The sequence below is a fragment of the Cydia amplana genome, chromosome 5 (genome assembly GCF_948474715.1).
Source record: "Cydia amplana chromosome 5, ilCydAmpl1.1, whole genome shotgun sequence".
NCBI lineage: Eukaryota > Metazoa > Arthropoda > Insecta > Lepidoptera > Tortricidae > Cydia > Cydia amplana.
Genome location: NC_086073.1, coordinates 4,456,343 through 4,483,708, shown reverse-complemented (window position 1 = coordinate 4,483,708; position 27,366 = coordinate 4,456,343). Strand labels below are relative to the sequence as shown.

The following is a 27,366-nucleotide window of genomic DNA, read 5'->3' as shown; positions in this document are numbered from 1 at the left end:
TCGACGGCGGGCAAGTGGTCAGTGTCGACACTCAGTTGGTCTGTTCGTCAGTGAGCGTGAGACAGGTCAGTTAGTAGATACAAAAGGCCATTAGTAAGAAAGAGAACGACAGCCTTACCTAAGTGCGGCCTTGTCGCATGCGTCAGGCGTGTCGACGGCGGGCAAGTGGTCAGTGTCGAGACTCAGTTGGTCTGTTCGTCGAGAACGACAGCCTTACCTAAGTGCGGCCTTGTCGCATGCGTCAGGCGTGTCGACGGCGGGCAAGTGGTCAGTGTCGAGACTCAGTTGGTCTGTTCGTCGAGAACGACAGCCTTACCTAAGTGCGGCCTTGTCGCATGCGTCAGGCGTGTCGACGGCGGGCAAGTGGTCAGTGTCGAGACTCAGTTGGTCTGTTCGTCGAGAACGACAGCCTTACCTAAGTGCGGCCTTGTCGCATGCGTCAGGCGTGTCGGCGGCGGGCAAGTGGTCAGTGTCGAGACTCAGTTGGTCTGTTCGTCGAGAACGACAGCCTTACCTAAGTGCGGCCTTGTCGCATGCGTCAGGCGTGTCGACGGCGGGCAAGTGGTCAGTGTCGACACTCAATTGGTCTAGCTGTTCGTCAGTGGGCGTGGGGCAGCTTTCGCTCTTATGGCGGCTTGAGGAGCGCCGCACTATCGTGAGGCCACCTTGTTCTGTTGACAAAAGGAAGACAATGTTAGCTGACTGCTTTTTAAATTAGTTATTTTGCTATTGGGTAATAGCTAATGTAAAGGAAATAATAGTCATTTGAATTGATATTGAGAGAATTGTGAAACGCGGTTATTTTTAGATCTGTAGTGTCCGCTCGAAGTTTCGGTTTTGGTTTCGGTAGATTACGGAATAAAAATCGTGTTTCGGCCTAAGGTTCGGTTCGGCCAAAAAACTGGCGAATATTCAGCCGCGCCGAAACTAACGTGATTGTATTTTCGATGGTATCAGATCGAAGTTTTGTTTTCGGCAAAAAAAAATGTTTCGGTTCAAGGTTCGGTTTCAACCGAAACTAGAGCAAAACCGAATCTTCGGTTTAGGCAAATACAACAGTTTCGGTCGGACTATTTATTTCTAATTACATAGTAATCGGACGTGACAAATAGTTATGATTTTGCTTAGCTAGCTCAGAGGGCCTACCGCGAACCACGTTCGACGTGTTGCCTCCCTGTCACACTTACGTACGAATTTACAAGTGCGACAGAGAGGCAACACGTCGAACGTGGTTCGCGGTAGTCCCTCAGGTACACCTCCCCAGTACGTAACATAGGTAATTTAGAAAAGAGTAAGGCATCAGGCAAATATAGGTAACGGCTAGGTACCACTACGTTATAGGATTAACTTTGTTCATAAATAAAGTTTGTAACACACATAAAATGTGGAGAAATTGCAGGAAATAAGTGTAAAACTGTACTAAAGCTACAAAGTATAAGGCAAAGGAAAATATTTATTCTGCTTTTGTATTACGATTTTTAAAGCTGTTTGCTTTTATTGTTACTTCTGTTTCGTGCAACATGCGATTTGCGAGCGACTAATATATGTCAAAATAAATTTCAAGAGTTATGAGAAAAGAACTAGTCTAACAAATACCTACGTGAAATTTTAGCAATACAGGTCTCGTCGCAACATAAAACAAAAGAAAGTTGTAAAATCTTTATTCACGGCTATAATTATTTTTGTGTTATTATTAGTTTCAGCTTCTCATTAATAAAGTGCCACATTAAAGCAGACAAAATGATTTGTTATCGTTAAAATATATATATCGCTATCAATAAGAAATAGAAATATTTGGCAGACAATTAAATATTAGTCAGATTTTGAATTGAATTGAATTCAAAAGTCTCCGGTTACGCAATGGAGCGTAACTTTCTATAGAAATCTAGTTAAAATCCTAATACATGTGACGCTGCACCCCTAGCACATTATTGGCGCGACAGTATCTCGCGGCGAGATAGACGACCCGTCTTTTTCTAACTGTATTAATAAAAGAGGGACGGGTAGTCTATCTCGCCGCGAGATAACTGTCGCGCCAATCATGTGCTAGCCCGGCTGTGCGCAGCACAAAGCATCAATCGTCGAACTAAATCAAATCCTAAAACTAAATAGTTCAAATTAGATATAAAATAATGAAATTCAAAAATAGGAAGAATGACGGAAGACAAAAAAATGCTTTATAAAGGCTCGTTCACACAATAGCTCATGATGGGCGAGTGCAGGCATGGCAGGCGAGGCCATCATTGCCTGTAACTGTGAATAATCCGTACATGGTCTGTACATCAAAGAAATGCGTGCCGATGATTGTCCCCGTGTCTACACAATCCTCAATAATCAGGCGTTTGAATCGTCCATCATGTGCCATTCAGACGAGCCATAAGAAACAATACAGGCATTCGAACTTTATAAATTGTACATATTAATTTTGATCACATTTTAGCATCACTCGCATCAATATTGTACGAGCGAGATGCACTGCGAGAGATTAAAAAAAGATCAAAACAAGACCAATTCGTAAAAATCAAATAGTCTTCCTGAAACATCGATACAGCTGCCTACTGTACCCATTCAGGCCGGCCCGCTATTCACTCTTTGTGCACGACACTTGTCTTTTTGCGTCCGTTGCAGATTGCTACTCGTTTACTTTCTATTGACGTCCTAGTACGGTCCACTTGAATGTATCTACAGATTTACACAAATTGGAATCTTGTTACTCAGATATAAGTGTGAAATTGATTTGATAAGTGGAACCCTCTAGTGTACTTCAATCGGGTGAGAAGCCGTGTACTCTTTTCATTTTCTTTTCTGATTGGCTACGGAGTACGGACACAACGTTTAAGTATTCTTTGGAATGAATAGAATGTAAAAAATGACGATTTATGATTGATTTCTGTTTAAGAGAAAAATGGTTGACCGTTCTATAGAACATTACAGATTATACCTATATTGATTCATCATAATATTGATCCCTCGTGGATCCACCATTTTGAAAAAAATAATCGATATTTAATTATCGACCCTGCTCACAAAATTTCACGAGAATCGTGTAGAGAAATGAGACCCGAAGTGAACATTCCGACATGTGAAACGAAACTGAAACGGAGACATTCGCTTTTGCTCGGTCAATTAATATGTTTCAAAATTCTAAGAGTAGAATTTTGTTATTAAGACCATTGGCAATATACAAACGGAAGATGTAATACGTACGTAGAATGTACTATGAGCTATGAGTGGACTTATTAAATATGCGCAACGTATGTCAGAAATTAGGTACTTATTTCACATAAGAGATTAGCTTCTAACAATACATTCACAGTATTTAGGCTGTTCCTAGGCATTTTTGCCCCTGGACCCTTTTTAAAGCTTATCAAGATTATAATCTCTGCTAGTCACAAGGCTTTCAGCCCGCGGTTAAAATGTACCTTTGTCTCTCAGCAGATTAAGGCCTGATTGTTAATTTCCGAGATCGGATTATGCCGGGGAAAATAATAGGACAATGAATCCGAGAAGTTTTGCGATTTCTGTACACACACATAGTTTTTCGACATAGTTACGTAATGTGCTAGTGCGGTAATGTAGCACCATAATATTTACTGTAAAGCAAAGTAACAAACTCATAAAAGACATTGCTACTCATATTACAATGAAGTAAATTAAATTAGTAGATAATAGATAGTAGGTATGTACCTATGTATTTTATTTGTGGAAGAATCGGTCGTTTTGAATGATAAAATCACCTATATTCGATCTCGTGGCAAATCGCAGTATTTTTTCTAAACAAAAATTAAAAACAGCATATCCGTCATCCCCAGGGTCAATAAAATTTTTGAAGAGGGTGTTTTTTCGACATTTGTATGGCAATTATTTATTTTTGGAAATTTAGATTTATAATCATCGATTTAGGAAGGATTCTTTACAACAAAAAATATACTGTACGAGGCACCACTCTACTTTTTATAGTTAGCTAGATATGGACGTTAAAAGATCGACATTTGTATGGCACTATTTAGCAATTTTTAAGGCGCTTTTGACATGTATATGGCATTTTTTCGTCATTGTATGGCACAATCGACATCTGTACGGTCAAAATAGCCGTACAAATGTCGTCAATAATATTTTTTGGAGAAATTTCTTACACCATATAACCGATTCACTTATTTATTTTTGCAACTAACACCATGTTTGCAACTATTATTACGAAATACACATTTTTATTTCGACTGTGTACCAACATATAAAGCGTCCATACAAATGTCATTGTAGTCGTACCAAAATATATCGAAGGAGATTATTACATGTTTTTACATAAATAAAACTGTTTCTGCTTGCACACTTAATGGTGATAGATGCCCAACTAACCGCACTATTGCATCGTAAAGTTAATCTAATCGTTATTCAAAAGACAAAGAAGATTTTGGGTGGTATCTTTAAGTCATAACAAAACATGTGCCGCGCGGGACAACGATAAAAAGGCTTCCCTTGTTTTATTAAATAACGCATTAAATTATCGAAATGATTCAATAAATTCTCTAGAAAATGCTCTTTATAAAAATATAAAGCTATTAATAATACGTGACCTAGATCCAAAGTTATGATTTTTTTTTATTGGGCTATAACGCCACTGGGACACGCGAAAAACGGCAAATTTCGCCGTTTTTGGACTTTCAAATGCGATTTTGTCAGAAACAAATAATATTTAAGGTACAGTTGTACATTATTTTTAAAGTTTATAATACACTGAATGAAAATATATACATACCCAGTCTTTAAGTCCTATGGACTTCGAGTTTTAGCCGTGGGACAGCAAAAAATGCCTATTTGAAAATTGACCCCCTAGCGTTATTCGAACATCAAATAGACGAATAATCAAATAGGTGTTTGAAGAAAAAGTGCCACTTTTTAACAAAAAATAATTTTTTTTTTATCAACATGCCAATAAAGGACTGAGAAAACGTTGCAATGGCTGCTGCAACAATATCTTACCAGGCCTGGCCACGACATTGCGCGACTGGCTTCAGCTATGGCGACAACCATTGGTGGGTACGAAAGGTCTGATCGCTGTGTCTCGCTCCAACCTATGGTTGTCGCCATAGCCGAAGCCAGTCGCGCAACGTCGTGGCTAGGCCGTTAGAAGACAACATCGATAAATTAAAAATGGCCATGCTACGGTGAAGCATAGTCAAATCAGATATTCTTAAACTTTAAAGACCTTGATGGGATTGAATAAAGGCGTCTTCTTCTCGTTACGAATTGTTTGTAACTACGAGTATAAAATAGCATCGTATGAATCATTTTCATTTGCATTATTATCAAAAACAAAAGCTACCTATAGTTTACGCGTTCCATTGAAGGGATTATATTTATCTTAATTATGCCTTACATATTTACTTTTTTTTACCCGTGGAGCGCCCTAACAAGACACGTGTGCTAGTAACTAGTATAGGAGTTCCATACTACGGTAATTCTGGGGCGCTCCAGGGGTTAATAATCTTTGATGAGAAGTTCTATCAGAATAATTCTACGGTTTGGCTAATAATTTGATTATTCCATGGCTTTACAGGACAGGTCAGATGAAGAAAATGTTTTCTTTGGACACTGAAACTTCATTGACATGTGTTTAATTTTATTCACTCCCATCAAAACATCAAAATCTACCATAGAATGAAAAAAAAAACATATAATTCACAATCGAAACAATATAAAACACGAAATCATAAGGTTTAAGGTTGCGAATGCAAAAGTGCAAGATCAGAGGAGAGGTAATTATGCGGCAGTATAACGTGCACGTAGTAGGTGGCCATCATGATTTTCGCTTTTTTTTTCTACAAATTGACAAAGTTTAGGTTCTGCGGAACTTATGTACGAAATATCATTTGATATTTACCAGTTCGCTTTTCGGCGAAGGAAAACATCGTGAGGAAACCGGACTAATCCCAATACGGGCCTAGTTTACCCTCTGGGTTGGAAGGTCAGATGGCAGTCGCTTCCGTAAAAACTAGTGCCCACGCCAATTACTGGGATTAGTTGCCAAGCGGACCCCAGGCTCCCATGAGCTGTGGCAAAAATGCCGGGACAACGCGAGGAAGATGATGATGATTGACAAGTCGAAGTTGTATGAACAGATCAATTTAATTTTCCTCGTAGTCGTAATTTTCCTGACTGACTGTAAGTATATAATCTCTCAAACGCAAACAATAGCCCTTTTAGAATATCGCTAGGTCCCCTACACGTCTCTATGTTGAGAAGAAATATTGCTTAGTAGAATTAGAGCAAACCTGTTTCCAGCTATAATATATGGGCCCGATTCGGATTTTGTAATAAAAGATATTACTTATAGATCTAATTCACATCTAATAGATATCTAACATGATCTATCGTAAAAGTGACATTGGTTGCCCGAATTACACTGCAAAACAGAACTAGTTAAAATCTAAACTATAACGTATCTAGAATGGATCTAATACGTGTGGTCTCTTGTGAATATCTTGAAGTTCGAATACGGCAGTATGAACCTTTCCAGATACCTACTACGTTTTGTTTAAGTTAAATAATAAATAATGGTAGTTTAATTTTATAATGAAATTTTCTAAAAGACTTTATAGTATGTAAGTATTCTTTTTTGAGAAAACATTTTAAGTACAAATTACGGACCAACTTTGACAACATCATGATAACCACCTGTTCCTAAAAGACCGTGCTTACTAGGGGTGCCGTTGCGCGGTGCGGGGGGCGGAGGGGGGCGCGGCACCTCCTCCCGCGGTGCGCCCGCGCCGCCCGGCGGACTCGCCACTGCAACACCAACCATATGGACATTAACACAGGGTACATATTGGATGGGGTGTGGGAAGATAAGGTTACATTTTCAAGAGTATTATTAGAGGTGGGTTGTGATAATTGGTAAGTAATTACAAAATAAGTAATTACCCCTCTATATACGCCCTAAAAATACGTTTGATACGTACCTAAGTGGATATTTAACATGCATATATTGCATATATTGATAGATGATCGTTGACTACCGCCACCGCCATAAGAGCCCGTAAATAAAACACTCGCTTGTCGTCGGCAGTGGAACAACTGCATATACTAATAGAGGTATACCTATATATTAGTACCTATAGTAGTAGTATATACCCTCTAGCTACCCAGACATCACAAGTAGCCAAGACAAATGCAATTTTACTACAGGACTACATACTACAGGTTAAAACAGTAGATAAACCGTCATATACCCCGTCAAACGACCATCATACAATACAACTAATTGATGCAAAGCAATTTGACCCATATTGATCTGTAGTAACACACGTCTGATACTGAGTCGCTACGATCCAAATTGAGTTAGTATCACACGTGTGATATTAGGGCGCTCCACGGGATACCATTCAAAAGTTGATTTAAATTTCATTTTATAAAATAAATCTCAGTCTGTCTAACTTTGCCCTAAAACTATAAACTTTCTCAGTCGAATCTAAAGTTTCTTGAGAGCAAACATAATATCGCATATCGTACGAACTACTACGAACAACCTACACGTGCCATTTCAGTTCAAATACACTCAACAGAAATGAAAACGGATCACACGAATCAACATTTTCCCACAGAGTAGTTTTAGATTTTCATCAATTTTCCCATGACGATGTACTTATTATTGAGTTTTGTATCAAATTATCAATGTTACAGGCAGGCGAAAAATACTTACCCTAAATTCGCCTGTAAGTTATTACATGATTATGTCATCTAGCATACAATTTTAATTCCGCAACAAATTACCTATCATGAGATTCATGGGCGTATTCAACATTTAGGATTTGAAATCTATAATTTGCATAATAAAAGAATGATAAGGCGAAGTTGAGGACGATAGGCGAAGATGGGTTATTTGAAACTTTTTTTACTTACACTATTTTTGTGCTTTTTATTGTAAATTCAATATTTATTGGTAAAATTATTATTTTACCTGGGCGAAGTTGGGCACCAACGGCGAAGTTAGGATTACCTACGGGAAATACTTTTGCCAACCCTGATTTTCAATAAATTGATAACGGGGTTTGGTAATGAATTTTGTTAGCTCTGATATTGATAAAAAAAATATAAATTATTTAATTCTTAAATTAAGTGTAGGCTCAGCGGTAATCAAACAACAACAGAAAATGATCCGAATATCGCGTCATGGAAATGTTACTGATAAAATGAATCAGTGGCTTTTGCTCAATTGTCAATTGTTTCATTATGAAAATGTGTCATTTTCAGGCACCAAATGGCAAATATTTATTTAATATTTTGCTAAATTACTATTATTAAAAGTATCTTTTAATATTTCTGTCAGTTGCATTTAAAATTCTCTCTTTTTAACTTTAAGGAACTATAGGTAGGGTGTGCATATCTGGGGGCACGGTAGTGCCCCCGCCAAGACGAGCAAAGCGAAGCGCAAGGGCACTACCTACCTTTTCTCGAAGCGCTTCGTCGTTTTTTTGAACCCTCATAACTTGGGTTTGGATTATACCAGATAAACAAAATTCTCGGGATATGATGTCAATAGTGGACTTATTAAACATAAAAAATTTCAATTGCATAGCTCTTATACGTAAGATTTTATTCATATCTAAAAAACCCCAATTTCGTCACTGACTCACTCACTGTTGATCATCAAAACCTCTAGGGTACTTCCTGAAGTCCTAGAAAGCTGAAATTTGGTATGTAAGATAGTATTAGTACACAAACAACAAAATAATTCAAAAACTTGAAATTTTTTGCCCCTAAGGGGGGAAAAGGGGGGTGGAATTTTGTATGGGAAAGCAATAACCGCTGAACCGATTTAGTTGAAATTTGGTATGTAGATAGTTTTTGTAATGGGGAATGGCATTGAATAGTTTTCAACCCCAAAATCACCCCGTAAGGGTGAAAAGGGGATGGAAAAGGGCGTTAGGGGAAAAGGAGGGTTGAAGTTTGTATGGGGAATCAGTAAAAAGCAGATTGTATAAAAGATGCCCCGAGGTACGTATTTCAGGATTTTTAATAGTACCTTAAATCACACGCGCAACCCTTTAAATTAGGGGATGGAAGCAACTTACAAAAAGAAGTGAAATCCCACCAAAAACATTTTCATGTAAAATGTTGCCAAGACGAAACCATAAGGCTCGCACTGACAAAAAGTTATCAGATCTCTTGTAGAGCCAAGCTTCTAACTCTACAAGCCCTAACTTCACAAACTCTACACCTTAGTCAAAATATGTGGCTTGGCCGTTTCGTTACTCCAAGAACTATTGTATTATAAAAAATAATGAATAGTGAATACATTTTTCACCTTACGTCCATGTGACAGTAGCGAAACGGTCAAGCCACATATTTTGACTAAGGTGTAGAGTTTGTGAAGTTAGGGCTTGTAGAGTTAGAAGCTTGGCTCTACAAGAGATCTGATAACTTTTTGTCAGTGCGAGCCTTATGGTTTCGTCTTGGCAACATTTTACATGAAAATGTTTTTGGTGGGATGGTCTTTACAGAAATACCGTTAGCAGTGGTCTTATCACCGTTAATTTTAAGTATATTTATCTAAAAATATGAAGGACCATTCAATTCGTCATCAATAATAAAAAACAATAGTGCCTGACTCCTTTCAGGAGGTATTTATTTATAGTTTAAGCCCGAAACTCCCCACAAACGAGTCGCGAAATCCTTGTTCAAAGAGTCAGCGAAATGGAGAAAGTTCAATTTGAAACTAATAGAAACTATGTCAGAACCGAATATTGAGATATGTGATATTAGTTGTACTTTATGAAAAGATTTTATTTCAGGAATAAAATCGAAGGACAAACGAAAGGTGCTGTATGCACAACGCGATTTTTCCCGTTGCAGAAATAAACACCATCGTCGTATTAAGGTACCTTAAATGAACAACTATTTGATCCCTGATCGTTTTACTTTTTAATTTAATGTTAAAAAGCACAGCCTACCCTTTTTCTCAAATCCTATTTGTAAATTATGACAACACGGGGCACGTTAATTGTTTAATCATGAAGGTTGTACCAATGTAATGTAAATTTCGTAATAGTCTGTTGTAGAATTCGCCATACCTATCGTTGGGCCATATATTATATTTCTAATTTAAGTCGACCAGAATGCGTCATAGGAACTTTTATGTTTTTATTGTTAAACATAAATTAATCATTAATCTGATCACGTCATATCATAAAGTCATAATGTGATCAGCTATTTCATGTAGGTACATACACAATGAGCTATAGCACGTTTACCAAATGCAAACATACTCAATATGTACTCTGTACCTAATTCTCAAGTGTGAAAACTTTGAAGTCCCAAGCTTATATGGTAGATATTGTCTACGATTATGATTTACAAGGAATTTCAACTGTTTGTAACTTCACATTAGACTCAAACTACATCTGCGCGCGATGATCTATAAAACTTTTTAATATTCAAGACCTAAAGAATGGCAAACTTTGTGATCCGTTGGGTTGCTTTAAGGTAGAATATTGAACTCTGTTATAATAATAATAAGGACGTAAGTCTTTTGACGATAATCATTGACATGAATCCTTTGTCTTGTCCCTTAAAACTTGAATCGAAAAAGTCAGGGTAGGAGATAAAAAGTTTGAAATTCATGAAAACTTGGAAAGTGACATTATAACATTTTTTATAAGGATATTACATTTTTAATATTTTGGAAAGTTACGTTATTTCATTAAATTCTCAAATATCTTTTTGGAGTCAACAATAAATATTTTTTACAGTTTACGAAAGAAACTAAATTAGATGATAATAAAACTTTAATTCTACTACCTCTAGATATTTAGTTGCACTATTTCAATTAAGACAACTACATAACTTTTGAATAGATTGAGTTTTGAAGCATTCAAAATTCTGTTTTCCTTTAGCGAGTTAATTAAATAGTGGCTTAGTAAAATTTTTTGTGGCTTCTAGTTATGGCTCGTTCGAACTTATCTATGAAGCAAATATCGTAATCAAATTAGACCAGTCACAAACTCATTTTCCCTTCGATAATATCAAAACAAGATCAAAACTATATTAAATTGTTAAGTCGAATTGGGCCCCCTGGCAGGCGTGTCTCACTCCGCGATTTCGTCGCTTTGCTACAGGTAGCTAAAAGTACATCCGTTCGGCCCCAATTTTGGGGAAAGCCGTAAGCCGCGCGTGGCGCTGTCGCCACCTAGCGGCCATATCTGTGCTGATCGTAACAGACGCGTTTTGTTAGAGAGTGAGTCTTCTGTACTTAGTACTATTATTTATTTTGTGCCCGTGGTTTGATACCACTATTTCCGGAATCTGAGGAAATTTCTATTCCACCAGCAGAAGTGCTAAGCGGTTTAAATGCTCAAAATGACTTTAGATACTAGATATAGTTTCAGACCGGGAAACCGAAACTCAATTCTATTGAAACATTGGACCACCGATGCGAAACAAATTGCCTGCCCCCGACGTTGTCGGCTTTATCTGATACATTTCATATCAGAATTGCGAAAACAATATTTCATATAAAAGAATTGCATGGATGTATAAAGGACACGATTGAATTTTTATATTGGAAAGAATTTGTTACGATGTCACGGTAACAATGAGCAATTATTGAAAAGTGGCACACATCAGACACGCTGTACTTACTACGGCAATCATTAGAGTGCCCATGACTTGTCTGTTCCTATATGTATCACTTTATATATAACTAAGAAGCAGACATCTAGGATATTGGGGGCAAAATTTAATGACAGGTACCTACAGGGTACCTGTCATTAAATGTTGCCATTTGGAAAAAGTATCGATTATTGTGTTCATCGGTAGGTATAGGAACTCCCAACCTGTTTGCCCCCTGAAATCCAATGTTTGTTTATAACCATTAACTACTCATTCCGTGCCACAATCAATCAATCAATTAAACTTTTATTGATAAAATAGAAGTATTTTACATGCCACTGTCAGTTATAGTTTAGAAATGGAACTGAAGTAAAAAAAAAACATTCACGAGTAAGAGGTGGTTAAAGCCGGGACCAGGCGGGTGTAATGTGTAATGTAATCCATCGTGTAATGTATACTTGGTCAACCAGATCTTGACAGTAGAAAAAGGCGGCAAATTTGAAAAATGTAGGCGCGAAGGGATGTCGTCCTATAGAAAATTTGAATTTCGCGCCTTTTTTTACTGACAAGATTTGGTTGACCAGCTATAACACGAATTCTGCGTGTGGACGGCACTAAAAGCATTACATGTAACGCTCTGCTGTCGGTTTTTAGCGCGAACACAAAGGCACTCGCAGTGCCGTCCACACATTGACGCTATATTACACGTAATCTTACATTACACGTTACAAATGTCTGGACCCGGCTTAACAAGGCATGGACATACGTTGCAAGATCCTACGAAATAACATTGAAGCTTCAGCTATGCGCATAAGAGACTATACAGAAGACTGACTTTTGAGCAATAGTGCAAACAGTGGAAAAGCAAACGCGAGTTTGTATCTCGGACAACTTTAGAAAGGATTATTCTAGAGACGTATTCAGTATAGTAAAATATGATACAAGTTCTATTTCTCTCTCTCTCTTGGTCTAGCCACCAAGAGTCATTACGAACAGAAATGGACAGACCGTAATAGGCTAAGACAAGTGATCCTTTTAAAATGTTTGGTGTTCAACATTTTGTTTATGATAAAAATATCCTTATTTACCTGTCACTGAAATTTTATGCTTAAATTCTTATTAGTTTTGAAAATAAATTGACGTGAAAGGGATGCAATAAACATCATTTTAAAAATAGGAACATTGTATACTGAGGCAAGTCATTTGCACCACAGTACGCAGGACAGTTAATGTGGAGGGAGGTCATAAAAGTGTGGTATACTTATATATACATATAAAGTATACCACACTTTTATGACCTCCCTATAGATTCACATAACAATGTCAATTACAATACATTCATAAATTGCAATTATTTTCACAATTAGGTAACATAAAATGCCACTAGCCTGGTTCGCTAAAAACGTTATGGCAATGTGTTTTACATAATTATATTTCGAGTTTTACTGTGGGAGAAGATTGCTGTTCTTCGCACTAACTAAAATGTTCGAGCGTCCTTTAGTGATATTGAATACTTTACGTTTCTGAATAAGCTTGTCCCTCACAAGGTAGCTATATGATTTGAACATTCAGCAAGATTCACACAAATATTTACCTTGAAAAACAATAGGTTTAAGTACTCAACAGAGTTTGATCCCATTTCTTCTGAAGTTATAATAAGGAATTCTCAGTAAAACATAAATGAAGAAGATGATCAAGAATGAATCTTGTTTACTTACGAAAAAGAAAGGAAAGTGTTTGTTGTATGAATCTGGTGTTTACCTGTAACAAACAATATTTCAATTAGCATTAAAAAGGAAATTTTGAATAGTATTTTTCGCACTATATGCACAGTCAGCAATAAAAAGTAGCGGATCAGACTAAGCGTCAAACGCATTTTAACAGCTTAAAATAAAACAACGGGTTGCACTCAGGGAGTGACGGCAGAAGTGAAAACTCAATGACTAGTGCAAAATGCACTTTGTATAATTGAGGTTAACGCCATCTAGCGTTAGCGTTAATTACTTGAAACCCCTAAGCACATCACTGTTAGTAGGTACTCGAGTTATATTGATACCAGTTAGAGCGAAACTCACTAGATGGCATTTAAATCAATAAAGAAAAACTCAATGACATTACATGTAAGAGTTTTTCATGTAATGTCATTGAGTTTTTCATTATTGATTTAAATGCCATCTAAATGAGTGGCCATGTAAATCTTACGGTCACGTGATCGTCTTACGCTGTCTCGAGTTTAACATTTTTTCCCCACGTCAAAAAGTGCACAGCGCCGCTAAAGAAGTTTTCACTTCAAAAAAGAAATATAGATATGTAGAACAGTTAGACTATAACAGATACTTTTATAGTCTAACTGTAGATATATATCTCTATTTGATAAAGTATTCCAGGGTGGCAGATACTAGGTATTGGCGTTATTTGATCCGCTTCTATTGATGCCGACTGTACTGAAAACACGTGTATAACGAGTACAGTATCAAAGCCGCAGAATGATCACGTAAATTTTGAAAGGTATGCACGTTCCATTCAAATGTAATTACAAACGGAATTAAACATTAATTCGAAATTTAAAGCATCCCTGATTACTCTAATTCATTTCTGACATGAACATAATCCAAATTATATCTCCATTTTGTAATTAAATTCCAATTGAACCGACGCACTGGTTACATAAGGTGACAGCTGTAAACGCCATCACAAGAAAAAGCAGCCAAGTGCGAGTCGGACTCGCCCATGAAGGGTTCCGTAGGGGATTTATGACGTTTTAAAAAAAAACTATTTACTACATCTCGTTCAAACCAATTTTCGGTGGAAGTTTACATGGAATTCTCTTATTTTAGAAGTTACAGAATACATCTACTTACCAAGTTCCAATAGTATTATAGTTTCGGAAAAAAGTGGCTGTGACATACGGACGGACAGACAGACGGACAGACAGACATGACGAATCCATAAGGGTTCCGTTTTTTGCCATTTGGCTACGGAACCCTAAAAATAAGTAAGTATGCTAGTAAAATAAGTATGCACTCTACTACATCGTTAAAATTCATTTGTAATAAAACTAATTTATAATAAGTTTTAAGCTCAAGACGAAAGGGGACTACCACCGTTTCTCCATACACACGTAGTTCCCATTGACGGAGATGTATGGAGAAACGGTCGTCTGCTATCCTCTTAATAAGTATTAAGTTTTAAGCCAATTTAAAACTAATTTACTTTCTTGCTCAACGATTCGGCCTCGCCATTTGTTTCGGTTTTTTGTATGGGGAAGACAAACAAATTATAACTAGTAGTTCGCCCCGAACTGAGAACTCGCGTTTCGCATAGAACTGTATTTTAAAAATGGATAATAAAAAAAAATGTGTAAGCCGAGCACTTTCATTTGATACCAAACTCGACCATACTTTCTTGCAAAAAATGTGTCCAGAATAGCAAGACCCCTCTAAAATTGCTTTTTAGCCTTCTAAGCTCTTCTAGCTCAATAACCCCTTGATCGAGCCTGCTCATAATATAATGACTAAAATATAATGCCCTCAACTACACGTTTACCCAATTTCATTTAAATTAGAACAAATTTACTTAAGTTATTGTGTATCAAACTATCCTCTGATAGTTCAGCTTAAAAACATCGAAATGCCGGGACGTGCCCCTAGCCAGCCGCGTGTCCCAAGTCGAATGTAAGAACTTCGCTTCGCTTCGCTCGCTCGTTCGATAAAAATAAAGCTGGAAACAAATTATCGGATGCGGCTTGACGGACGCGGCTCACAGCCGCGACTTATGGGTATCTAGATAATGAATATACACTGAACTGTGCAAACTATCGGAGGTAAGCCGTGGACGTAACCTTGAGCCTTCGGACATCCGACAGAAATCTGGCGCGCTGGATGTTCCTGACTGTGCACACTTTTACGTCGCGCGCGTCAGCCGCGTCCGTCAGCCGCGTCCGATAATTTGTTTCCAGCTTAAACTGTCAACCGGGACATATTTCAAACTACAAAGGAGAGTTGCGGCAGAGGGAGGGGTTGGGATGCTAGTGTGCTTAAAGCACGATACCCAAAGGTATCGCAAAGGCACGGCTGCATAATGTCAAAAGGATCATCGTCACCTATTAAAAATAATTGTAATTGAACATAACGCTAGCGCTAATTGCAGTTTGAGCATTACACATATTTACGAGTACGGTACGAGTAAAGCATTATGTGCGATTGCCAAGTCATTATATGTATTACAAATTAAAGATATCTTATTGATACGGTTTTAACACCCCCTGGCACTGATTAAAATAACCGACTTGGTTTCACATTACATCTCAAAACTTTTTTGTAGTAAAAGCGTTGCGAGACTTGCACCTTTTTTTACATGTAAATGTTTTTGATGGGATCTCATCTCTTCTTGTAGGCAGTCCTTCTTTTCGGGTACTCATACCCATACTATGTATACACATATCATAACTAAACACATCTTCATTCATATTCACATCGTACACGGTAGTGTACCTTTACTTTACCTACTATTTGTAGGAACTGCAACAGTAACTTTGTAATATCATATATTTATATGGGATTACAAACTTACTTATGCAGTTCTTAGATCTTTAAAACGTGACTGATATTGCAATATTTTTAGGTTTTCCCTTTATGTGGCCATTAAACCCTAACTCTGTACCAAATTTCAGCTCTCTGAGTTTATGGGAAGTACTAGTTCTATTCTGATGATCATGAGTGAGTGAGTGAGTGTCATAAATGCGAAACTTTGCTTTCGCTTAACTTCGGAACTAAATGACCTACAGACTTGAAATTTTGGATTTTAAGTATGTGATTATAGCTTACTGGATGACGAAAATTTCTGCGTTCTGGTCTTATCCAGAGGTTCTCAAATAGGGGTCTGAAAATGCGGCGAAATGGTTCCAGTAAAGGATGGTACGGCAGTGGTTGCTTCGCGCTCGACTTGGCGGGGGCACTGCCGTGCTCCCAGATACCCAAAGGTATCCTACTACATTCATAAAAGGCTGGCTATAATTTGTTTTTCAAAAAACACAATATAACCGAATCAATTCAGCGCGGCAACGCCACCAGCCTTCTGGGCCTGCCTACCATCGTACCATCCGGCGCCGAGCTAGCTCCCATTTTTAGGGTTCCGTAGCCAAATGGCAAAAACGGAACCCTTATAGATTCGTCATGTCTGTCTGTCTGTCTGTCTGTCCGTATGTCACAGCCACTTTTTTCCGAAACTATAAGAACTATACTGTTGAAACTTGGTAAGTAGATGTATTCTGTGAACCGCATTAAGATTTTCACACAAAAATAGAAAAAAAAAATTTTTTGGGGGTTCTCCATACTTAGAACTGAAACTCAAAAAAATTTTTTTCATCAAACCCATACGTGTGTGGTATCTATGGATAGGTCTTCAAAAATGATATTGAGGTTTCTAATGTATCATTTTTTTCTAAACTGAATAGTTTGCGCGAGAGACACTTCCAAAGTGGCAAAATGTGTGTCCCCCCCCTGTAACTTCTAAAATAAGAAAATGATAAAACTAAAAAAATATATGATGTACATTACCATGCAAACTTCCACCGAAAATTGGTTTGAACAAGATCTAGTAAGTAGTTTTTTTTAATACGTCATAAATCCCCTAAATACGGAACCCTTCATGGGCGAGTCCGACTCGCACTTGGCCGCTTTTTTATTGTTGTGTGCACAGAACAAGTTAGAATGGCGATGCGAGCAGGGTACCGTAAAATGGGGTGAGTAGGTTTCGCGGGGAGAGGTGGGTTATGAATGGGGAGAGAAGGTTTGAGAGGGGGGTGAGAAGGGATTTTAAGGCTACTGCTACAAAAATAATGTATTCCAATTTAAAATGGAGCTATAGTAATACGCATAATAAAAAAAAATCGATCCAACATTCTTCCAAAATCACCTTTGTATGAAAAGCCCTCTCACCCCAAATACGAGGCACTACGGGGTGAGGTGGGTTTTCCTCTTTCGTCAAAGTTATGAAATGGAACTACCCAAAATAAGATAAAAACTAAAATACAAACGTCCGGAACACTTATTATATACACCATTCAGTTTGCATATGTAAAAATAAAATGTTATCGAGGTTTGAATGTCAGTTTTGCGCCTACTCACCCCATTTTACGGTACGTGTCGCCGCCGGTTTTATGCAAACGCTCGCATGCTACTCGCCCGCGCTGACCGAAAACGAAGTAAACATGCCTTTTTGCGCCACAATAACCTTCAGATTAAGAAGCCTGACATCAAATCTGTCTAAAGGAGGTGTATCCATTCACCACGCACACAAGGCGCTAGCTAGTTTTTACTATAATACCGTTGCGCGAGTGTTAGTAAATGTGGAGAGGAACGAGCGGCGACATTGGTTCCGATACTAACTGCGCGCGATAGCCATTCTAACCTATTTAATATGTTCTGTGGTTGTATGTGTATATAGGTAGATATTTTTAGTTAATTAAATTTAGTAGGTATTATTTCTGTTTTTATATTTTTAGCTTTGTAAATACTTAATAATTACATTTAATATTATGTAATTACTTATAAGTAAGTTTTATTATGTTGGTTCAGTACTGTGTGATTTATAATACGTTTCCCACACATTTTGTACAATTTATTATGATTAATGATAGCCATGAAAAGGGTGAGCACTCTAATCTTACCCTTTTCTCTATATCTCCATACAATTTATAACCTTAAAACCAACCTTAAACAAAATTGTAATGAGATGAAAAAAAAAACAACGGGTTGCGCTCCGGGAGTGCCGGCAGAAGTGAAAACTCAATTACTACTGCAAAATGTCTGCAGCACTATGTATAATTGAGGTTAACGCCATCTAACGTTATTTGGTCGCATTACTTGAAACCCCTAAGCTCATCACTGTTAGTACTCGAGTTATATTAATACCAGTTAGAGGGAAACTCACTAGATGGCATTTAAATCAATAAAGAAAAACTCAATGACATTGTTCGATCAGGTCACGTGATCTGCCGCGAGTTTAAAATTTTTTTTCTTCACCTCAAAAAGTGCACAGCGTCGCTAAAGAAGTTTTCACTTCAATAATATAATAAGTTTTAAAATATAGAAGGACCGCGCCGTCGCGCTTATTAAAATAATGTTCAAACTTAGCAGCGTCTCAACGGCTTATCAGGTTTAGACCTGATTCTTCATTGCTACCCAATACAATGTGCCAGTGAAAAATAGCCTCTCCCACTTAGTAATAAGAATGGAGATGAGTGTCAGATTAAATTGGACGGCTGGTAATCTTGTGGGAATATTGATTTTGATGTAATACACCGTCTTCCATTAGATCTCGGTATTATTAAGCTCTCAACTTTTGATGTATGTGGGGAAATGAGGCTTCAGGCGACAGTCAAGATTGTGAGGCGAAAAAATATTGGAGTATCTGTGTACTTGTGTATACTTAAACTTAGACAACAAATTTCACATATTCTAAGATTCATTTCGACCGCATATTTCGAAAACATCAAACATTTAAATTTTTGGTCGCCTAGTGGGTAGTGACCGGTTTAAATCCTGATTTAAAGTCTCGGGTTCATCAGCTTACGCGGCTAACGTTAGTAACGTTACGACCAATAGACACATTCTCTATTTAGTACATATTATATGCAATCTTTGAAGAGCGAGCAGGACGTACTTATACCTCCTAAACTAATCCCTTACAGTATAGCGAGAGAGATGGTGTTTAAAATGTATTTTTTTTCAATAGTATTACTAATGTGACTAAGTAAAAAACACAAATCAAAAAATATTCAATAAAATAATAGGTTTCCTGTATAGTTGTAAGTAAACAGACGTCCAAAACAAACCGACCAAGCCGCTATCTTACAGGCTTTCGTTTTGGTTGTATTGTACCTCAAAGACTTTCGAGTCCAGTGCAAACATTTACCGGGCGTGTTTATGAACCACACTGCCTGTGTGAACTAGGGGTTAATTAATATCTCTTCAACCAAACTGAAATAGCTTAGAGCAAGTACGAATTTTTAAACATCTTTAGAAATGGAATTCAAATTTGGATCGTATTTGTTTGTGTTAAGGTTTCATTTACATTTTGGAATGGAATGTTAGATATGATTGAAGGCAGAATTTTGAATACCTACGTAGAATGCAAGTGATTTTCGACGAATGTTTACGCCAAATGTTGATGGAAGGTGAGATTCAGAAACGTAAAAGCTATAGAGGTAAAAGCTTACCTAAAAGTGCTAAAACTAGTGTTGGTTATCACTCAAGTCCTTTGAGTCCTCCGCTTTAAGACTCGACTTAGTTTCTCAGATTCTAATAGTATTTTTTTATTATATAATTTATTCAAAACAAGATATACATATACAGTGGTATTACTAAAATAAATTAATAACTAGCTTAAATCTAAAATAGGCCCTTGAGGCATTGTACCAAGGATTCTGGCGACATTTTCTCAATGTATCGCAATGCTGATACGTTGTGCGAGGTAGCCGCCAGCTCTTCGGTCACCAGTTACATCAACCAGACGCTTCGCGATTTCTGCGAATAACTAATAGTAATTAAGTCGAAACTTACGTTTATTATTAGCGCCCATTGTAGCCACTAACACACACACTAGGGTACACCTGGGTTACGGCGTTTGATCCGATTTAAGCGCATAGTCGCGCAAAAACGAATCGAGTTCAAAAGACTTTGCGTTCCTTTCTACCAACACTAGCTAAAACTCCTCTTTCATTGAGACAATAGAATATTTGAGATTTGTAATATAGCGTCAGGTTATAAGACTACACATTACAGTTTAATTAATCCTGTTTACTTATAATTTAATTACACTAAGATTAAACTATGTAAGTAATAAAGTTGTCAGACAAGTTACTTATGCATTTTAGTAAACTGTACGAGTATTATGTACCTATGTTAAAAAATATTTTATTTTATGAATATTGAAGAGGTAAAACACGTTATAGAATGTACCTGATGCTTTTTAATGAAGGTGAGCTAATTAATTGTAATTAAAAATTCCCCTTTATCAACAGTCTCAAACGTTACAAATGATAAAGAATTAAGTATTTCCATCAAAACCATTTATTTGTTCTACAGGGAAAGGGAAAAGAATTACCTTTGAGGAAAACATACGTTGATTCAGCGGGGAATAATTTACGAAGCAGCCGAGCTTCGCGGAACCAACTATAGATTTTATGGCCTCGTGTTCAGATTGGTTGGAGAGCGAGTAAGTCTGTTTCTTGGTTCAACCAGTGTTACGTCTGTTAACACATTCCCTGCCAGAGACTCCCTCGGCAATGTTGGCGCTTTTCGCTACGCGGAAATAACACAATTGGGGCATTATCTATAAAAAGGGACCTTATTGTCGATGGCGCTTACGCCGCACAGCGTCGCGCGGCATTGTATTTATATCGGAGTATCGTTAATAATGGCATAAGCGCCATCGACAATAAGGTCCCTTTTCATTGATAACGTCACATTTTAACACATACATACAAGCGTTGCGCGTAGCTCACATTGGCGGTAAATGTGATGTCAATTAAGTTTGGACGTTATTTGGACAGCATGTCGATGGTACCCTGCTTCAAAACGTTAAAGTTAACCAACTTCAAAAAAGGATGTACTCAGTTCGACCCGCATGGTTGTATGTATGTTTGTTCGCGATTATCTCGCCTTTGGTTTTGGATGAATATTTTTTTATTTTTTTTATTAATAATAAAGTAGTCTGGTTCCAAGTAGCCACTTTCAGGCTCATTTAGACACTGCTATTTTTATCACTGATTTAAACTTTCACGATTTTTACACATTATTAAATTATACAACGGGATTGCAGCTGTCAAAAATCGTCAGGTGAACAAGTCTGCCGTGGCTGAGCATTTACTGGAGTCAGGACCAAACCACTGGATTGAGCTGCATAACCCTAAAATCCTGTCCACGGATCGTCATTTCTACAGCAGGAAAGTACGGGAAGCCATTGAAATCAAAAAACATAGTAATTTCAATCGGGACGAGGGTTTCAAGATCTCATCCACATGGAATCCAGTCATTAGTAAATGTAAGCGTAAACGAATATCGACAGTCGATAAATCGAATATCGTTAGTGTTGTGTGTCGACAGAGTGACATCCCTAGTGCGCAAAACGTTCAAGCGGATAAACAAGACCAAGTGCGGGTAGTTCGAAAAACTCGCGCGGTTAGACGATGCTGATGTCAACTTAAGCCAGTCTTCTCCGAGACCACGGGGACAACGCCGTCCTCGAAACGTCGGAGGTAAATCTTAAAACTTAGATACGCGATTAAGTTTCGTTGTATAATTTAATACTGCTATTTTTGTTTGACCAATTGAATTCGTTGTGCCTCTATAGTCTGAAAAGTAATGAAATCCGAGTTGTCTCTCGCTGTCTAGATCTAGACCTTAAAAGCGCGTGAACAATTTTTTTAAATAAATAATTGTATATAGTAGTTTCCACACAATCCCAATGTAACAACTATTGCCAAAGAGCGCTTGATATTGGTTGAATTGACCGATCAACTCTTTTAGATCGGCCTGCGATTAGAATAATACATGGTTAATACGAAAATCATCGACGTAGGTAATGTATTCTTGACGAAGATATTTATATTATCTTGGTATGTAATGACACAATTCAAGGAAATAAAAAGAGTACCTACGAGTTATCTACTTACAGTTTTCAATCTTACAAATTGAAGATAAACTGTCATTTTAGTAGTTAGGTACATTACGGCGAAGTAGGTTACTGAAAATCTCCCAAGGATGTTATTTATAGCTTAGCAATCGATTAGATATTTAGAATAGAATATAATTTATTTCGAACAAAAGAAGAAGAACATAATAACAGAACAGAAGAAGATAAATGTACAACATATCGCCGTCTTTCGGACTCTTCTGAACCTAAGTATAGGAACATGTGAGCACAAAAGTGATATATGTGACTATCGTATTCTAAGTATCCTATTAATAAAATTGAAGGTTACCCTATGCTATCAAAACCTCATCTGCAGAAACCGTATATTTAAAGAACTTCTAAACCGTCTACCGCAAAAGTTAAAATACGTCTAAGAAACTCATCTAACTTATGTATTTTCCCATTTCCATGGTAAGATTTGATTTTAACATAATAAATAATATTTATTCGTGAATGAAATGAATACGTTCTCAATAACGTTCCGAACACAGCTCAGATTTCAGGGCATTAACGGGAGAGCAAGACCAGCCAGCCTATTATGGATAGCTTTATCCATCTTTATCCACGTGATAAAATAACTGTCACTGTTTAACACCGTGGGAAAGAAAGTGACGGACACCGTTTTATCACGCTGTCACGTAGACAAGAACGACCATCATATCCGTACAGGTTTATGCTCCTCGTCGCACAATTGCTTCGTGACTATAAAAGTGATAATAAAAATCTAACAATAAGGCCTACATGACAAGCGACAGCGTATGTAGCTCATAAAATAAGTTATGAAGATGAAGCTATACCTTTTCATGTATCTACTTATGGATTAGTTCTCCTGAAATCTTTTCGCTTTAATTAATGGCATCTTTTAGTTGATTTAAACATTCACCATTGTTACACAATATTAAATTGTAAAACGGGGCTCAATCGCTTATTTAAGTTTTAAGATTTACCTCCGACGTTTCGACGACTGGTCTCGGAGAAGACTGGCTAAAGTTGACATTAACATGTAACTAGGGATGTTACTCTGTCGACACACAACACTAACGATATTCGATTTATCGACTGTCGATATTCGTTTCCGCTTACATTTACTAATGAAAGTGTGTTCCAGTCATTAGTAAATGTAGGCGTAATGACGATTACTTTATCTTTTATTCCAATCACTACACCGTAATTACTCATGGCACTCATGACAATTGGCACTTCTTAAAAGTTATGTCATTTGATTACTAGTGGTAGTGTCTTGTTCGCCTAAAGCTTACTTCTTAAACTGTTTATACGACAACGGTTTCACTCACTTGAATTTTTAGTCGCTATTGGCGACATGTTATATATTGGCGATATGTAATTGTTGTAATATCGATGAAGCTTACTTCTTGCGTCCTCAGAGTTCCGCAAGGATCGATTCTCAGCTGGAAGCTTTACGAGTACCAATAGTACCATCCCATCTGCGTGTGCGATATTTATTACCACCGCACATTACCAATAATAGTATTTTTTCTACTCCAGCATTTAAATGTGTCAATTAAATGACTGACAGTGATATCTAAAGCAATGTCATTTGAATGATTTGTCTATAGGCTCATAAGATGACTGCTAGCAGTCATCTTATGAGTATAATACAACTGCTTTATTTTTTTTAAAGATACAAGTTCCGATCATCTTGATTGAAAGAGGTATGTTTTCATTTACAATAACAACTCTTTTTTTTTTTAAATAATAACTCATTTTTTTTAAATAATAACTCTTTTTTTTAATAATAACTTTTTTTTTTTTTTTTTGCTGCAGCTGTCATAGAAAAAGTAATGTATGCAACAGCTCATAATTGGTTCTTTATATCACTGAAGAACCCTATTATATCACTGTTGCATAAACTACTATTATACAATCGTGATATAATGGAGAGCTTTTCAGTCGAGTACCGTGTTTAGGCAACGAAGCTTGCTGAGTTGCCTAGGTAAGGTACGAGATTGAAAAGCTTGATTATATCACTATTGTATACAATACTTTTTCTACAAGTCAACAAAAAAAAAATACTTAAAACTAGTAGAAGAATCATATATGTAGGTAAAAAAACCAAAAGTATACATCTAAGATGCGCGAGCAGCCGCGATACCTTCATACTCGTACGCGATCGCGAAAAGTATGCGATTTCACTTTGGTATACGAAGTCTTAATTCAAGCATTGCAGTCGACGAGTAGAAAAACTTTATTAAATATGTTCCGCGTATCATTTGTACCGCAAATGAGTATTTATTGCAATAATTACTGTTAGGAATTGAGAGGATTTATCGCGAAGTAGTACAATTGCATTGTGTAGTGGGGGTTTTAAAGCCGATTGATGGAGAAGAGAGGGTAAATGTTTCAGCCCCCTCAACCCGATATTATATTACGAAGAATCCTATATAATTAGTTATACAGATTCCTATTTTAATTGTGAATATGGCAAATGAAGATACAATTAATAATTGAAACATTTCGTGTATTTATGTCACGTTTATGTTCTTGTTTCCAAATATTAAAATAACATAAGACATAAGAGATATGTCTTAGTTAGGTAATTAATAATGTTTGCTCTGGTGTAACTCAATTTGAATTTGTTTGTGCGTACTAATTGGATAATTGGGCGTTTCCAAAGCATGTCAGCTGGCTTAACTTGGATGAAGGATATCTTGTATACAACATGTATGAAGGAAGCGAATGTGTAATTTAATGTAAATACTGTGACTACTGTGAGTAGATTATTCTCTTCAATTACCTAGTACTTACTGCTTTTGTTTTGACATAGTTAAGGTCAAGCCTAAGGCAATTTGATTCATAAAAAAATATTTTAGTTGTCTTAAGAAAGCCGGGAAAAATAAAATTCAATTGGCTCTACGTCCTATTGAATTAAAGAATAATGTTGTGCTTGTTTTCGAATGAATTACTATTATAATGTAATCTTTTTAACTATTGATGCTGACTTGTGTTAGATTGTCCTATTACTTATTTTATATATTTTTTTAAATATCACGAATTAAATTAGGTAATTTAACCTACCTCCTAACGAAATTTAATGTCAGTTACAAAAAAATTAACCTCAGCTTTTAAATCCCAAATCATATCCTATTTCACAACAGCAATCCTTTATGGAGTAGGAAAACGCACAATGAATATAAAATAGAGAGGTACGGTATACGGGTACCGGGTACCCGGGTTGCCATTCCAGTTGATTGCCACGCAAAAGAGACCGTGTGCCGACATAATTTAAACTGAAACAGTAGTTTTTTCAACCAAAAACGTCACTTTTGACATACAGATCTGCAGTATCACATTGGAAACAGATCGAATTACTAAAACTCGAATTGGTCTGAGAGTGTCGGGAACCCACTCCGCGAGTTTTCTATACTCAGCCACTTTCTTCTACAAAGCGGGAAAACGCTAGTGTAGGTTAAGTGACAATCCTAGATAACCATAGATGGATCACAGAACGTGAAAAATCACGTGATCCTTTCCATACCTAAATTGTCGTTGAAAAACGATTGTCTATTTTTTAGGCTTCCTGGAGCCCCGTTCAGATTTAACGATTTGTTATGATTATTGGTGCATGCGAAATGCAGTGAAAGTCGTGAGTGAGATGCACGCCAAACACCAAGACGATCGTCAAGGTCGAATCAAAACCAGTTCAAAACCATAACAAGATGTCAAATCTGAATCGTGCTTCTGTATTACAGATGCAAAATATCACGCGATCATTTCCATGTCATACAAAGTTTCACACCTTATACGAGCAAAGTCCCCTGTCGCGTCTGTCTTTTTATGTGTATGTACGGTTTTTACCTATCAATAAAGTGATTCTTGAGAAAGGTTTAGGTGTACGAGGGCTGTTTGATAAGTACCCGTTTATGAAAAAAATAATCAGTTGTTTTTGTTTATATGCATTTATTTTTCTTCATAGTCTCCTTTTAACTCTATACACTTGTTCCACCTATATTCAAGCTTCAATAAACCATCCAAAAAGTATGATTTCGGAAAGTCATTAAAATAGGCCTCTGTGGCGGCAATGACTTCGTCATTTGATCCAAATCGCTTACCACCGAGCCATTTTTTCAGGTTGGGAAACAAAAATAAATCGCATGGGGTCAAATCTGGAGAATACGGGGGGTAAGGCAATAGGGCGTAGCGTAATTGTGTTAATTTAGCCATCACAACTCTAGACGAATGAGCTGGTGCGTTGTCGTGATGAGACAGTACTTTTTTATTTTTTAAATGGGGTCGTTTGTCCTTCAACCCAGCGTCAAATTCATCCAATAAATTGGCATAGTACTGCCCTGTTATCGTTTTCCCCTTTTCTAAGAACTCAATATGTATAATACCCTGCGAATCCCAAAAAACGGTCGCCATGACCTTTCCAGCCGATGGAACGATTTTTGCTATCTTTCGCGCAGGTTCACCCGGTAAAATCCACTGCTTCGACTGCCCTTTCATTTCCGGGGGGTAGTGGTGACCCACGTTTCGTCTACGGTCACGAAACGACGCAGAAACTCCTTCGGGTTACGTTTGAACACGGCCAAACACTGCTCCGAAGTAGTCAGTCGGTTCCGTTTTTGCTCCTCCGTGAGTAAACGCGGCACCCACCTCGCCGATACTGTCTTCATACCCAATTTTTCTTCTAATATGTTTTGTACCCGCTCGATTGGAACATTTACAGCATCAACGATTTCTCGAAGTTCAATTCGGCGGTCGGCTAAAACGATATTTTCAATTTTCTTAACCATATCGTCTGTAGTCACCTCAATTGGGCGGCCTGGGCGATCCTCATCAAAGACGGTTGTTCTCCCCCGCTTAAACTCGTTAAACCAGTATCTGACGGTTGTCATAGAAGGAGCACATTCATGGTAAACCGCTTGCATTCTTACTTTTATTTCATCACATGTTTTTCCTTCCAAAAACAAGAATCTAATTACAGACCGATACTGCTCTTTCTCCATTTTCACAATTTTAAGTTCACGCTTTCACTGAATCGCTGTCAAATGAGAAAAAAACAAAAGAATGCTGTTTTTTTTTAAATTTTCCCACCTC

At 37.2% G+C, this 27,366-nt stretch overlaps 2 protein-coding genes across 2 annotated transcripts in view; one reads left to right on the top strand and one right to left on the bottom strand.

Annotated features, from left to right (window-relative positions):
- The window catches only part of LOC134647819 (dual specificity calcium/calmodulin-dependent 3',5'-cyclic nucleotide phosphodiesterase 1), a 253,094-nt gene that overhangs the window by 66,431 nt on the left and 159,297 nt on the right, over positions 1-27,366 (bottom strand). The window contains exons 3-4 of the mRNA XM_063502145.1: positions 6,703-6,789; positions 515-671 (exon numbers count right to left, since the gene is read on the bottom strand). Of these exons, the coding sequence (XP_063358215.1) occupies positions 515-671; positions 6,703-6,789 (244 nt within the window). The remainder of the gene's footprint in view (positions 1-514; positions 672-6,702; positions 6,790-27,366) is intronic.
- LOC134647782 (maltase A1-like) overlaps positions 25,179-27,366 on the top strand; it is a 108,387-nt gene continuing 106,199 nt past the window's right edge. Inside the window, exon 1 of the mRNA XM_063502093.1 lies at positions 25,179-25,183. The gene's annotated coding sequence lies outside the window, so the exon portion shown is untranslated. The remainder of the gene's footprint in view (positions 25,184-27,366) is intronic.